General features: G+C 33.5%; 2 protein-coding genes across 4 annotated transcripts; one reads left to right on the forward strand and one right to left on the reverse strand.

Moving 5' to 3' along the window:
* Positions 1-913: 913 nt before the first annotated feature.
* Positions 914-10,018, reverse strand: LOC113508321 (97 kDa heat shock protein). Of its 3 annotated transcripts, none has more exons than XM_026891284.1 (15): positions 9,723-10,018; positions 8,161-8,401; positions 7,851-7,992; positions 7,490-7,626; positions 7,252-7,406; positions 6,916-7,118; positions 6,724-6,842; positions 6,356-6,502; positions 5,931-6,048; positions 5,226-5,554; positions 4,534-4,644; positions 4,236-4,445; positions 3,889-4,031; positions 3,607-3,775; positions 914-2,831 (listed from the first exon to the last, which is right to left on the reverse strand). In XM_026891284.1, the coding sequence occupies exons 1-15, from the start codon at positions 9,836-9,838 to the stop codon at positions 2,676-2,678; spliced, it is 2,496 nt and encodes an 831-aa protein (XP_026747085.1). In that variant the 5' UTR covers positions 9,839-10,018; the 3' UTR covers positions 914-2,675. The 3 variants fall into 3 exon arrangements, with proteins under 3 accessions (XP_026747085.1, XP_026747084.1, XP_026747086.1); XM_026891283.1 differs by having other exon boundaries at positions 4,534-4,665; XM_026891285.1 differs by having other exon boundaries at positions 4,534-4,665; positions 5,304-5,554; positions 9,723-10,017.
* A 1,478-nt stretch (positions 10,019-11,496) lies between these two features.
* Positions 11,497-15,920, forward strand: LOC113508324 (probable transaldolase). The gene is made up of 7 exons (XM_026891290.1): positions 11,497-11,698; positions 12,294-12,417; positions 13,684-13,791; positions 14,394-14,525; positions 14,615-14,740; positions 14,948-15,173; positions 15,464-15,920. Exons 1-7 carry the CDS (start codon positions 11,602-11,604, stop codon positions 15,647-15,649), a joined length of 999 nt encoding a protein of 332 aa, XP_026747091.1. The 5' UTR covers positions 11,497-11,601; the 3' UTR covers positions 15,650-15,920.
* Positions 15,921-15,987: the final 67 nt, after the last annotated feature.

The following is a 15,987-nucleotide window of genomic DNA, read 5'->3' on the forward strand; positions in this document are numbered from 1 at the left end:
CCTCTCTGATGAACTCGTTACGCGACATCGTTATATTTAATTTGCTGCGTGCTCTATTACATCTTTTGCTTTAGATCTACGACGAGCGGCTATGAGGCTACGCCTTTTCTCTAGTTGTTTCATTGCGACCTCGTTCTTAGGCTAATGCCGATATTCTTCGACAGTGCATACTTTTCCAGCGTAATTGAACCCCAATTTAACTGGTTTGTTTGTTAAGAAATAACCAAACAAATATTGTTAACTTGGAAAATGCATGCTTTGGCAAAATGTGTTCATAAAGAGCACCTACTTAACATTTTAGTTTAGTCTAGGAATGACTGATTCGCGAAATAACCATATGGGTCTATATGGATCAATAAAATTCTTGAAATTTACAATTCTTAAAGACCGATTCTTCAAACCTTTCAATTCTATGAATGCGTACGAATTACCTAAATAAAATACTATGTAAGGGTTGGCAATGCATTGATCACAGCAACTTCGTAGAAATATTCGATTTCTTTTAATTTGATACCATAACCTTTTATTACTATAGGTATTCTATGACTTTTTGTTCTTGTTTTTTTTTAAAGAATCCAAATAAATGTTTACTTTTGCGTTACAAAATGTATTAGGTGAAATTATACAAGTTATATATTTGGACATGATAAAAGTTATTTTTTGAAACTAGTTGAAATGTAATAATTATGATTTGCCAAACCTTACATAGCATTTGATTTACGATATTCGCACACATTCATAGAGATCAGTCACTTGAAGAATTGGTCATTTATAGAATCGGTTAATAATAGACCATGTATTCGTTTCGCGAATCAGTCATCCCCACACTAAACCAACATTTTAAAGCATGGTTATATCGCAAAATTGAAGGGTATAATATATTGTCTAGGGATACGGAAAAAGAAAACAAAAATTGTTAAATTATCCATTTACTAAGCTTTAATGCACAAATAACATAGTTATGGTTGAACCATTTATTTGCAAATGTACAACACATAGGCCACAACAACCTATAAGTATAGCTGCAGGTGACATGACATGAATAAATCGAAGGAAATAAGTACTTTGCGAAATACAGGAGTCTACAACAATTCGATAAATGCATTTCACACAAACTTCACAAGGTGTTTCAATACCTATAATACAATTACTTAGGCAAGGGGTCTGGGTGAAAGAAGTTAGTAAAACAAACCCCATACACCTTATCTAAAAAAGCATATTATTAGTTACAATTTAATCAAATCGTAGATTGCTCTCAGACCCTAAATTAACAATGAGAGTACCTATTACTTTTCTTGTTGGATTATTATTATTGAAATAGTCATGTTGTAGGAATGGGTGGTCTGTATCTTGCTTAGTTCTACGAGTATAAAGTAGCAGCAAAGCATACACAGGTGGTGCAGTGTGCAGCTTCATAGGATACCATTCGTGGGACAAGCTTTCATGAGAGGTATAAGGAGATCAGTACTTAATTTCATAACTTTCTTTTAAGTAAATTTGTCTGAATGTACCCAGGTATAGTGCGAAGCTGAACAAAATTACGATGTCAAGTTTATTTTTGCTTGCACAGTTTAGTAATCATTCAGAAATGTAATAGAAAATTTGTCGGCACTGCTGAATTTAGTGCAATGTGAGTTCAATCACATTATTATGTAAGGATTGTGTTTGAATCACACCCAAGACCCTCGAAAGAAATTAGGATTAGGACCACGCCAACTATAACTCCAAGTTCTTAAACCGTGAGTACTGTCCTGTTTGTAGTTCGCCAAATCACTACATCTTTCAGAGTCCCTGATGCAAGTAACGCGTACAAATGTTATAATAGCATAAAGCACAATCACACTTTTGTACACCAAATTTTATGAGATCCTGCAGAAAACGTAGGTAAAAAACATGACTACGTATAGAAACTTCATGTTGTGTGAGAGGAAAACTAGTATATTTAAATGAAGCATTATTTCATTCTCTGTTGTTTTAAATACCCAAACAATTACACAAAATCCTTAAAATTAATCTATTGTAGAGCACAAAGATGAATAAAAACGAGAAACAGTAATATTCACAGGAGTATCTATTGTAGCCAAAATGTAATGTTATGAATATACATGGTATGATGACAGCTGCAGAAACTGAACTATATAAATTTCATATTTATGTGTTGCTCACAATTTATTGGCTAAATAATATCTACTCACTAAATTCAATTTTATCACATTACATAAAATTAAATTGCAGTTACCGCACAAAAATGCATAAGTTGGTTTACCAAATGTAAACAAATATAGCGTACGTTAATACTATTATTAATTGGGTTATTATCCGCCTAGAATTTGAAATGCGTAATTAAGTTTTTTGCGTGTAGGAAATCGACCATCTATAACAAAAAACGTAGCAGTATAAAATAACGTCAGAATTACCACCTATTCCATCATTCGAATAAAAATAAATATTTACTATAATTTAACCGTGCGTTCCCCCAGGGCGGACACAGCGGTTATATCATAAAACTAAACAATAACTCTGCCTGCGGCAAAATGCCATCATTATATAAATATTACACATACAATATCCCTGCTCTTCTCATACAAAGTAAACGTAGCGTTATACGTAAGTCCAGTGAAATTATTTAGTATTATGATTCAATATTATATGTGCAGGTAGTTATTGTATCATATTCATTCGACATCCATTTGTTCTTGTGTCTGTTGGGCGTCACTGGGCGCCGAGCCAGAATCGGGCTGTCCATCGCCTGCGGTGGGGTTGGCTGGCGGCGGGGTCTTTTCTTTAGGTTTTGGTTTGTTTAAAATTGGATTCACTGTATTCTCGAATGTCTGAAATGATGAAAGTATTTTATTTAGTTCAAACTATTATAAAAAGCTTTGACCGAAGAGTCAGAGAGCGGAAGTCCGCGAGCAGAAGTAAAGCATGTTTCTGATTTTGCTTGGCATACATAGGTTGTCCTTTCTTAGAATGTAATACTCTAGGATTTTAATATCTTTTTCAAGGGTTTTTAGGGTCCTTTTTCAACCACCAGATCAGTTTTAACGATACGACCTTAAGAGATAATAAAACATAGATATTAAATATACATGTCAAATTTATAAACAACTAAAAATATTCCACATGTTTTTGACCGAATAAACTCTAAGATGCCTACAAAAAGATTAACTAATTTGTTCCGTATTCTCTCTAGCTTTTACACTGGAGGCCTATCGACGCTCTTTTAACGGTAAATAAATAAGAAAATTTACAACTGGAAAGAATGATCATTGCCTCTTTTCATTCATGGAGTAACTTCATGAAGGTGGTCCAACATGAAGGGGCCTTGTTGGGAACTTTACTTCTAAATCGTGATCTACCAGAGGCATCATTATCTTATTTACTATAGAGTTTCTAGTATATGTCCCCCATAAGGTTGATGAATGAAATGACTTGTGCTGTTGTGTGTGTGGTTTTTAATTCAAGAAGGTAAAAAAGTGCTTTGTTGTTTTTCTTGTAGATCAACCTTATTATTGATTCAGAATATATGAAAAAAGTCTGGAAATTCGAAAATAACCTTGTCTATTATACATAGTAAGTAAATGTTGTTCGTTATGTCCATGTTACCTGTCGCTCCTGGCGAATTTGATGAGTGGTGTGTGGTGGCTGCTGGTGGCGCGGCGTGTGGGCGAGTGCCTGGCGAGCGCTCTCGAGCCAGTTTAAGGCGTTCTTGGCGGCCTCCGCTACTTTTTGGACGTCGGTATCAGCCAAGTGAGCATACTTAATGTCGCCCGCTCTATAAATAATACGCAACGGTTATACAATTTACACATTTTTAAGAGTTATCGAGACATTTAAACGCTGAATTACCTACTCGAAGTTAGTCATAATAAAAACAATAGTACATACTTGTATAAGTCAACAGCCTTGTTGGCTAATTGAATTGCCCGCGCAAAGTCATCTAAAGCGCCCGGGCGTAGCTCAAACTCCAAACGACGTTGCTTGATGGGTTCACCTTCTGTTCGCAACTCCGTCAGTTTATCGCTGTACACCTGAAATACAAATATTAATTTTATTTTATAAGTTTATCCAAATAAGAAAAGAAACCGCCAAACACTTTGTTGTCGAAGACAGCGCGCTTATGACTAACTAAATTTAACACATACATACACATACACATAATACCATAACATGTTTATATGCATTCTGTATGGGCCAAAACATAATAGAATTGAAAATTAAATATGTTTGCTAACCTGTCTGTGTTGATCTTCACCCTCTTCGTACAGCCATTGTTCGAGGGCGTCCAACTGGTTGACGAGGCGGTTGCGTTGCTCTTCCGATATGAAGTCATGCAGAGTCTCGCCCTCAGAGAGCTTGCCGCGCAATTCATATACGTACTCCTCTAAAGCATTGCGAGCATCAGCTCGTTCCTTCTCCTGTCTGTCTTGGGCTTGCATTTTACCCTAGAAATATTTTTAGGATTCAAATATGAAAATATGGACTTCATGGATTTAATTACGAACTATTGTAGAGATTAGAGATAAAACTTACCTCTTGTTCCAAATACGCATTAAGCTCGTGTTTCGGGAATCCATGTGTCTGAGCATCAATGGGAAGTTCAATAGTTTTAATAAGAACTTTCTTCTTATCCTTGGACTTGTCCTTTTTATCGTCCGCATTCTCCTGAAAATAAGTGAACAAGTTCAAATCTTATAAATATAAATCACTTCCCCACTACCATCACTGCCTAGCCAATTGCTTATTGTTAGAATTAATAAAGATTCTGTTTAAGCGTATTTCCAAGCAGTGAGGTGACCCATTTGCATTTATTTCATATTTATAATTAAATATGAATTACTTTATTTATATATACATATAATAAAAACTTTATTAAGCTTCATAACTTCTTCATAAGTCCAGTGATTCTGCAGAACGAAAAATTAAATAATAAAAAAAGAACAACTCCAAGCTTGACAAAAACATGCGTGGACACAGATAACTTTAAAAGAACAAAAACAAGAAGAAATCTCATGAGGCAAGTGTTTCAAGACCTCATCAAACAAGAAATTAGTGCAAATGGACCTCGGAACCGAGGGTGGGGACGAAACAAGATAGTGTGATGTCTGCTGCCAGAAGTTTACAAATCAGAGGAGTTAGATGATTGATCAATGTTATGAGGCATTATGAAGAGAAGGCGGGCAACAAACAACACTGGGCTCGACACACGCGCTACCGACACGTACCCCGCTGAACCACTGTCCTACTTTCTGTGTCCACGACTGTTTTTGTTGAGGCTCCCCCTTCATTTCGTCGTCTCTCACCTCTTGGTTTTCGGGACCATTTTGTTGATCTTGGGAAGCGCCATTAGTATCCATAGCTGATTCTTGTCCCTGAGGATTGTCATTCGCATTCTCCATCTCTATATTTTCAGCTTGGGCAGCATCTTGCTTCTTTTCAACGAGAGAAGCAGAGGCGACAGTTATAATGCCATGAATGTTTACTCTGACTTTCAATTTAACTTTTTGTGACTCTCCCTCAGCTGTCGGTTGGACATCTCTAATATGCCACTGGCCTGGAATTTGTGAATTAGTAAATGAATTTGGCAACATATTTATAATTATACTAGCTGACCCAGCAAACGTTGTTTTGCCGAATATTTTTTTTTCTAGTTGTATATATGTATTTTTAATGCTTCATTATAAAAAAACTAAAAACAAAAAATTCGTCCAAAAAATAAAAAAATAAATTTTAGTGTGGGCAACCCTTATCACTTAGGGGTATGAAAAATAGATGTTGTTTTATTCTCAGTCCTACCCAAAATGTATACAAAATTTCATAAGAATCGGTCGAACCGTTTCGGAGGAGTACGGTAACTAACATCGTGACACGGGAATTTTATATATTAGATAAGACTGCTGTAGCCGTTGTAGACTATTAAATAAACATACCAATGAAAGTGTCTGGGTAAGGCACTTGATCGGAGTAGTATGCACTAACAGAGAAGGGTTCTTTTCTGTAGAATGTCAACATCTTTGAAAACGGAGCAGCATGGAAAGCGGGGAACACCTGAAATTAAATAAAATATTGTTTAAATGTATTGCTTTTCATGTACCATGTTGCAGCATAAACTTGTTTGTGTATAAATTAAGCAAAAAGGTTTTAAAGTGAAAGAATGGTACCAATGAATGTTGTAACCATACACACACACACATACATTCATTATAACTTCAATTCCTATTTGTACGAACAAATAGTCACTGTAATTCTATAATAACAAAAGCATCTATTGTTACTATAGCAACAGCCATCAGTCAGCAGCAATCAATAAGACGTCGCAGGCCAGCTATACTTGAGTATAAATAAGCGTACTAACCTCCATGTCTCCATCTTCGCCCTTAGTAGCGTCCCAGGCGAGGCGCACGGCGTAGGGCTGTACGTCGGCCACGCTGAACTCCCGCACTCGCACGGCCGGGCTCAACATCGCGCATTGCAGAGCACATCCGCGAGACACCGCTTCATCCTGAAAAAATTACATAAACCATGAAACATAAAAAGATTTCAATAAAAATAGTGAATACAAAATCTTTAATCAAAAATCTTTAATTGTCAAAATTTATTTTATTAAAACAAGTTAACCTAATCAATAATTATTACTTATAAGGCCTGTGTACTTGCTGAATAAAAGTACAACTTAAACAGGTTAGCTATATTATTATTTCTAAATTATAAAATTTGCCTTACCTGGTTTAAAGTGGTTGATGCAGCCTTGTTGAAGACTTGTTCAATCAAGTTCTTAACTGCAGGGATTCTGGTTGACCCTCCTACAATCTCCACAGAATGAATATCTTCAGGCCTAAGCTCTGAAAATTTATATGTTAAGGTTTAATAACAGTAATAAAGAATTGTATGAATTAATAATGTATGTACACTTACTGGCATTGTGCAAGATAGCCCTCATGGTTCTTTCAATTCGAGTGAAGGTCTCGGCACAGATTTGTTCCATCTGTGAGCGCTGGAGTTCACTAGAAACATCCCTCTCTTCCATGAAGCACTCAATATGAATGGGCAGGCGAGTGCTATTCGCTGACATTTGCTTCTTCAATTTCTCAACTTCCTGAAGTAGCCGAAGGAAAGCCCTGAAATAAAACATTTGTAATATTGTAAATTTATTGAAAGTCAAGAAACTTATCTTTTTCCTTCAAATTAACTATAGGAAAATCACAATTTTTTTTTTAAAGTTATGTTGACATTCGTTTTTATAAAATTAACCTTTGGTTTTTCTTGGCATCCAATTTTAGTCTACTGAAAATGTCCTGACAGAAATACTCAGCCAGGGCCATATCAATGTCCCTTCCACCACACTGAGGATCTGTAGAAGTAGCCAGAACTCGGAGTTTTCCCTTGTTAAAGGCACATGCAGATACCTAATAAAACAGAAACAGGTTTTATATGAGTAAAACTACCATAAAATTTTAATTAAAACAAGCCATTCATTAAAACTACTTACCTGCAGAGAACTGTGTCCAAAGTCAACAAACACTACATTTTTAGGTTTTTCTTCAGGAGCAGGTAAATCCTGCTTGTAGATACCATAAGCCAATGCAGTGGCTGTAGTTTCATTCATTAGGCGCAGTACATTTAGGCCTGCAAACATAAGTATACTTATAACATTTTATCAAGTAAAACCTTTTACTTAAAATAATATAAATTTGTAACAAAGTAGAGTTATATCTTACAGAAATATTCAAAGTGATTGATTGATCACATTTGAGAGGTTAAAAAATAATACCATGAAAATATATTACAAACACTAATGAAAAATATTTATTAGTAAAAATATAAAATGGTTATTCATAGCTATTTCTTACCAGCGATACTGGCAGCATCCAGTAGAGCATTTCTCTCAGCATTTGTAAAGTAACCAGGGACAGATATGACGCAATCATTAATTGGTGTCTGTAATGCTATGGTTGCACTCTCTTTCAATTTTGTAAACAGCATAGCTGTTAGCTGTCAAATGGAATAAAATATTTGAGCACACAATATGTCAGTATCAATGATTTACACCCAGACAAAAGAAAAATTAATTAGCTATTATAATAATGTTTAAAACACAATACCACATTTACACACTGTTAGAAACAAAACAAGGTTAAAAGACAAAAAGTACAAAATTACCTGTTCTGGGCTGAACACATTGTCCTCCCCCAGATAGTTGACTCTAATTCCAATACCACCGTCAGGTCTTTGTTCAACCTTGAATGGGAAGTGTTTCAACTCTTTTTGAACATAGGGATCAGAAAATTTTCTACCTAACAGCCTCTTGAAACCAAACACGGTGTTCTTCATATTTGTGACCATTTGGTTCTTTGCAGCTACACCCAAAATACGATTTTTTTGTGAAAATGCGACGCATGATCTGTAAATATGTTAAAACAATAATCATACAGATTTAGATTTTCAACTAAAACTTGAAATAGATAAATTAATTGATCAAGTATTAAATAAATCCAGTTTCACTTATTTTACATAATGCAATTAAAAAAAAACAGTCAGATTCACTCAAAATTGAAGAAGTTTCCCTTACACATTTGCAAATAAAAAGTAAATAAGATGGTATAGAATTATGGATATATTTTATAAACATCTATGCACAATTGAGATACACATTGAATTTATTATTTTTTTGTAACCACTAGTCAGGAGTCATGTACAACAGTGTATTATTGATACACATTAGTGTATTCTAACCACATATGTATGATAATGGTAACTGATAATATGAAAGCAGATAGGTAATTATTTGTCATGCTGTTTTACCAAATACAAAATTGAAATCCATAAACTCTTCACTTCCATTAAACAGGACTTTGACATCCTAAGGATGTTTTCCATTAGAATTATATTAAAATAAATTAGAGTTATTTTTGTTTTCAGTAACATCAATAATGGGCTAATCAACGGCAAGTATGTCATAGTAAAGGAACCTAATTTTGCACTATCATTGACTACACAACTGTGTAACTTGTGTAACCATTGAACAAATTTCTTAAGATTTGCAAGGTTAAGTTTAATATTATAATCAAATTGATAATAAGAATAAAATTATAACCACAAATTATACAATAACATTAGCAAAAATGTAATATATAATAGCTTCTAGAGTTATGACAACAGAACTAAAAAGTCTAACAAGACAAATTTGTAACAATATTCAGTGATAGCATCTATTCACTCATTAAATGATAAAATTAATTGATTTCAATATGAATAATAAATAGCAACACAAATGGTATAAGACAAATATTACAGGTAAAAATTAAAGAGGTTTCTCATTAAAATTTGCTTTGTACAAAGTAGAATATTACAGGAAACAGGAAAAATAATTACAGTAATGAAGACCTAGCTTGTTAAACCAAAAGCAATGTGTGTCTAACCTACAATGAAACATCATAATTTGCAATGACATAGAAAACGATGGGGTAGCGATAAAAGATCAGTTTTCTCACATACAAAGCATTTATTTCATAATCTTCATTTACTAACTGTGAAAATGTATTATTATTACATATTAAAGGCCCCTTACGCAAATCTTACCACATAGGGATTGATCATGACAAGCAGATAATCAAATCAGATGTTCTAAGGTTTTAATGATTCGTCAATGAGGACAGCATGATGAAAGAAAAAAAATCAAATGCACGTACTTTATATTAAAAATGACAATAATTAGTACTTACGGAGTCCCGCGAAGACTGTAATCGTTAGCTATTGTTTCTATACCGCCCGCTTTTGCCACAGCGATATAACATGATTCATTTCCGAAATCAATACCAATGACGGACATAGCGGCCATCGTTAACTAAAATTTGTCTCAATTTATAATAAGAATCGTTAAATCTTGCTTATCTTCCGAATCACACGACAGAGAAACACGTTGCTGAAGTCGACAATTGATCAATCTATTGAACAAACGCCGGTTTATTGCCGCATAGTAGTTCCTACATTCGTGCTTGTGCCCGAATTTTCTAGAAGTGTGGCCAATAGTGTTGTCCTAACAAAAAAACATTTTTATTTAGTCGATAATGTTATTGAACATTAAACCATCCATGAACCACTTTTATACATAAAAGAAGCAAGGTAATAAACTACTATTAGGACGATTAAAGTTTTTTTTGTGTTGGTGTTTTAATTTAAACGATCGTTATTTATTTGTCTTTACAGTTCAGGTTTATTCTGTTATTTAAATCTGATTTATAATTATTACCTTTTGCTGTGCCCGACAGGGTCCACGATTGTTACCTATCATAAAATGTTTACCAAGTTGTGGAATGTTTAAGCCTACATTGTGGAATGCAATAAAGAATTGAGTATTGAGTATTTATCTTATCGTTCATAGATTTCGTTGCAAATTATTTTAACATTATTTCTTCCAATGCACTAAGTTTATGTTGCCATTGAAAAAACTAAATTGTGAACAAACTAATAACTAAATTGACCGACAATCATGAAAGCTCTATCATGCTGATTCTGTAGAATTATATCACAACTAGATGTGGCAGGAGTTAGTATACTTGCAATTTTTAAAAGCCTAGTCAAGTTTGTAGAAAATTCGAATTCCCAGAAATTCCCAGCGAATTCACCTCAGAATCTCAGATGTTGGTTGACGCTCTTGGCACTATACATCTTACCGGTCTTTGACGATGAGTACGTTAATTTTGCGCCAGACCTCTTTGCCAAAAGAGAGCAGCGTCATCAGTATCCTCTATAATAACATCTCAATGCATCCATACGTCCACTTGAAGGAAGTACTCCCTGAACCCTGAGGTTACATACATACCTCGCATAACCAAAACGCGTAACCCCTACATTTCAGAGAGATGTATTACATCATTACAAAATTCCTTAGGTAGCAAAGTCCATTTGCGGTGAACAGTGTGCGAACTCAAAACACAGGGGCTCAGTTCGGTCTGAGCCCACTGGAACATACCAAATAACTTTAATATTACTGTCATATCCCGGCTATTAAGCACGTTCATTGTAACTGCGGAAGACCGAATACTTTTCAGTATCTTAATCAGACTACCAAAACGTTTCCGTTTCAGAGAAGAACTTCAGGTTTATAGAAACCGAGAGGTGAATGCCCTAGGATTTCATAACCCTACTTCGTTTTACACGCCTTTCAAGCGCTCTAAATTCCATTAATGCTATAAATTACATTCCATCCTTTAGGTTGTTTGTAAGCCAGATTTTTTTATGATATTTTTTTTTAACAATTTACCATATGGTACTAGTCAACATTTGTACTGTGTATACATTCAAAATCATTATTTCTAAAAACTAGTAAAAACAGTCAGATCTGATGACATTCATTGTTTGCAGTCGAGCATTATTTCTAATTTCTCAGATGTTCGTCTTGGAATTTTCGTTCTTAAACTTGTTCCTTCACCTACTCACTTCACTACTGCATGACTATTCTAGTTACTTTATAACTTTATGTAGACAAGGTCACCTTCAGCCACTTGACGTCTACTTTCAATCGTATTTATCACGCTCTACTTACAAGCGTCGAGTGATTGTAATTACACTTTTACGTGAAACCTGAGTTCAATAATCAGTATGAGTGGTGAACCTCAAGCGAAACGCACCAAAATGAGCGTCCTCGATCAATTAAAACAATACTCCACGGTGGTGGCCGATACCGGCGACTTTGAAGGTTAGAAATTGTTTAAGTTGTCCTTAAGCAAGGTTATTGAAGCTATATAGGGTATCATAACACAGATGTGATGAAATCCATGACATAGATATCATGTAATTAATTACATTCGGTGAATAATTATTGCTGTTGCTAGGGGAAATTAATAAGACTTAGTTATCGTGTTCTGCTCAGCACTAACCATCATGCTTTACCAACAACGGTGCTAGGTTTTGTACAAACGTTAAAACTTTAAATAATGAATAAAATACATAGAAAAATAAAATTTTAGATAGGTATATGTACTATTAAATATAAGGCTATTACTGCTTCCTCTCTCTTAAGATATTTCTGTGCCCGACGGGGTTCATAATGGTTCTGTACTATTATTTTTAAGACTTTCGTGTACATTATGGGACGTAATAAATTATTGAGTATTGAGTAAAATCATTGCAGTAAAGGTATCATGACGAATAACATAGTACCCTACAAGTTTGAACCCAAACAAACATACTGGCTTCTTAAATTGTAATACTACTGCACAACAAAAGCATTTAAAAAATATTGGAAACTATTAAAATAATAACATTTTCTTTGTTGTTTCATGTTATTTTAGCTATGAAGGAGTACAAGCCAACAGATGCAACTACAAATCCCAGCTTAATATTGTCAGCAGCTGCTATGGAACAGTATCAACACATTCTTGACAAAGCAATCAAATATGCCAAAGAAGCCGGCAGGTAATTATCAGATTATTTAATTATGGTAACAATGTTACCGTATTATTAGATATTCAGAAAACAAATTTAAAGTCAGCCAGACAGATTTCCAAAAAATGTTGGATATTTTTTTTTTCTCGTTAGCTAAAATACATATAAAAAAAAAACCTTAGTACACCTATATTATGTATAAATGCTGTGTAGTGTGTGTATAATAGGCATGCATATGAGACACTATGTTATAAAATTTCTAATTTGTTAAAAATGTATGTTATGCTGTTGGTATAGCTAATAAATAAATAAATAAATAAATAAAATTGTGGTATATACAGTCATTTAAAGCTGGCAAGTGTTTAGTTTTACTAGCAAATGATGTATAGCCCTAAACTTAAGTGCCTATTAAATTCCTTACTTTTTAATGATATAGGTTATGACATAAAAAATACAGATTAATATTATTAGATGTAGTCAAATACTCAATAAGTAAAAATCTGATAAATTATTTTATTCCTTTACCTTCTGGTTTGTTATGAATAATGGTTTAAAAAAAATGCATATTAGGACTTACATAAAAAAAATCCGATTATTAATAATTCTTAATAAGCATTAAATTTTTTGTTAAATATATATTCATATTAAAAATGTGTAACTTAAATATGTATAAGGTATGGTTACTTTGCCTACTTGATGGCTTATCTTTAAGTACTAATATAATAAGGCTGATGAGTTATCTCATTGCACCTAAAATGAACACATTAATAAAAATAATTAAATTTTTGTGAACCTGTCCACGTATCTATTAAGAGTTGTAATTTACATATTAATCTGGTTTCATATTAATATCCTTCAATTACAAGTAACCCAGGAATATAATACCATTTTGAAATCCATACAAAATACGCAAAATTCTAAGCTCATGCCTAATTAGCATAGTCCTGCTTGAAAGGTCATCATATGCTTCAGTCTTTGATTATTGTTTGTTTGGTTGTGATTCGAAAAGCTTTTTATATTTCTGTTAACTTAAGACTTAGCTTAGATTTAAAAAATCCTGCCTCTTCGTCTGAGTGATCACCGCGATCAACAACTAGCAACTAATGAAACCATTCATCTTACTAAATAAGAATGTATGAGTATTTAACAATAAAGATATGAATAAAAAGAAACAAGTAATGAACAAAACATATTCCTATTATTAAGTCCAATTTAAGAATATCAAAAAGGCAAACTAGGTTTATTTAAAACATTATTATTCCTGCAAATATTTCATGCTTGTGTTTCTTATTTCAGTACTGTGGAGGAGCAAGTTGCTGAGACACTTGATATGCTCAGTGTTTTGTTTGGTTGTGAAATATTGAAGATCATTCCCGGTAGAGTCTCCGTTGAAGTTGATGCAAGGTAATTATCAATTAACGTCTTAATTAACCAAATGTGTATTCTCTCTAGAATGTGCCATTTCACACATAAGATGGACTCATGAATGTTTTCCACTGTATTTCTTGTGTAGAGATATAGATTCTTAATTTTGCATATACTGAACATTAAAGCACGTAAATTATTTAAAATGCAAAACAACAAGCAACTTAATTCAAAGTTTCAATGTAATTACTTTTTTCTATTATGATTATTTGTACTTGTGAAATCTTATAATAAATCTTAACTGATGGCCTATCAAGGTTTTTAATTCCTTATATTGATAAGATAAAAAAATATTTATTTCTTGCTGTGCATTAATTTGTATCAAAATCTATTTGGAATGTCATAAACATTCTTAATTAACGTATTTGTTGTGAAACTGGATTCAGATCAAGTAATATACTATTGTATAATTCTTATTTCACTTGATATCTAATCAAGCTTGTTAGTGAAACAACATTGAACCTTGTAATTAATTAGGTATGTAGTTAGTATTTATGCCACACAGTAGTATTGTACATAGATTACACATACTTGAAACATTTGCATATTCACGAATTACGTCATTTTCATTATGATTTCAGATTGTCCTTCGATAAAGATGCAAGCATTGCAAAGGCTATCAAACTGATTAACATATTTGCCGAGTATGGTATCAAAAAGGAACGCATTCTTATTAAGTTGGCATCTACTTGGGAAGGAATCCAGGCAGCTAAGTGAGTGCTTATTGTATATTGCCTTCTTACTACAATATGATGTTTTTCAGTTGGAACTATTGTATTTACAACAATATTTTATTTTACAGGGAACTTGAGAAGAAACATGGCATTCATTGTAACTTGACCCTTCTGTTTTCCATGTACCAGGCTATTGCTTGTGCTGAAGCTAATGTTACTTTAATTTCGCCTTTCGTCGGAAGAATATTGGACTGGTAAGCAGTTTTAAGTTTTAACCGAGAGATTTATTAAACAATAATTGAATAATTGAATTAAGTATCGCTAGTATATACAATGTGCAAAAAGGCTAGTTGTGAATTATACAGTAAGGTACAAAGTATTGTCGTGTTCCTGCTGTGTGTTGCAAAACTTGCAAATTACCCCTTAATCACTAAAAATAAGCATATTTTGTAATGTTTTAGGTATGTTGAGCATACAAAGAAGACTTACGAAGCTAAGGAAGACCCTGGCGTTTTATCGGTAACCCGCGTCTACAACTACTACAAAAAGTTTGGATACAAAACCCAAGTAATGGGCGCGTCTTTCCGCAACACAGGCGAGATCCGCGAGTTAGCTGGATGCGACCTCCTCACTATCAGCCCCAAACTCCTGCAGGAGCTGGCTGCCAGTGAACAACCCTTGAAGAGAGTAAGTTTATTTTTTTTTAATTGTGTATTCTTTATTTAAATATGAGGGGGATCTTATAATAATTTGATTAGTTTAGCTGATTTTGCTGATGAAGTTGTCCAAGCTAATTAGTCTGTAGTTACTTATTATTTGTTTACTTTCGTTAGCAGCTCGTTTTTGTAAGAACAACGTTTTTGTCGTCCTTTTTCCTTTTAAATATTAATGCTTATGATTAATGATTACACCAGCCAAATGCAGGGCGATAGTTTTAAAATTTGTTTACATTTCTATATTTTTAATTATTTAAACAGGTTCTGGACCCTAAACTGGCTGCTCAGTTGGACATGGAGAAGGTCTCTCTAAATGAGGCTCAGTTCCGTTGGCATCTAAATGAAGATCAGATGGCCACCGACAAATTGTCAGATGGCATCAGGAAATTTGCAGCTGACACCAGAAAATTGGAGACTCTGATCAAGGCTCTCCTGGCTAAGAAGTGAAGTTCTCTTCCTATGGGTGATTAATTTGGGTTATAGTGGCACAATTTAGACTTAAGCGAAATTTTATTATAAGAAGTAAACAACAACAAAATTAAAATCTTTTTACCATGGTTTTCACTTGTTTATATGTCTACACATGTTGTTTTATATTGTTTTTTTTTAATAGATTTACGTTTTTGTATAATGTAATTGGGACCAATGACTGTTGATACATTCCTGTACAAAACTTATATTGAAGGGTAAAAGAATATTAAAAATATTTTCAAAAAAATAATGTGTTTTTTGCTTTTAATATCTAAGGTATTCGAGAACTAATTGTTATTAAGTGTAACTAATAA

Source organism: Trichoplusia ni, chromosome 2 (genome assembly GCF_003590095.1).
Source record: "Trichoplusia ni isolate ovarian cell line Hi5 chromosome 2, tn1, whole genome shotgun sequence".
Taxonomy (NCBI): domain Eukaryota; kingdom Metazoa; phylum Arthropoda; class Insecta; order Lepidoptera; family Noctuidae; genus Trichoplusia; species Trichoplusia ni.

Excerpts from the sequence above, each read along its gene's own strand:
- LOC113508321 (XM_026891283.1), bottom strand. The coding sequence starts at position 9,838 with ATGGCCGCTATGTCCGTCATTGGTATTGATTTCGGAAATGAATCATGT. Across the intron at positions 7,407-7,489 it reads TTGGACACAGTTCTCTGCAG|GTATCTGCATGTGCCTTTAA; the intron begins GTAAGTAGTTTT and ends CTGTTTTATTAG. Across the intron at positions 2,832-3,606 it reads AAATTCGCCAGGAGCGACAG|ACATTCGAGAATACAGTGAA; the intron begins GTAACATGGACA and ends TCATCATTTCAG.
- LOC113508324 (XM_026891290.1), top strand. The coding sequence starts at position 11,602 with ATGAGTGGTGAACCTCAAGCGAAACGCACCAAAATGAGCGTCCTCGAT. Across the intron at positions 12,418-13,683 it reads TATGCCAAAGAAGCCGGCAG|TACTGTGGAGGAGCAAGTTG; the intron begins GTAATTATCAGA and ends TTCTTATTTCAG. Across the intron at positions 13,792-14,393 it reads TCCGTTGAAGTTGATGCAAG|ATTGTCCTTCGATAAAGATG; the intron begins GTAATTATCAAT and ends TTATGATTTCAG.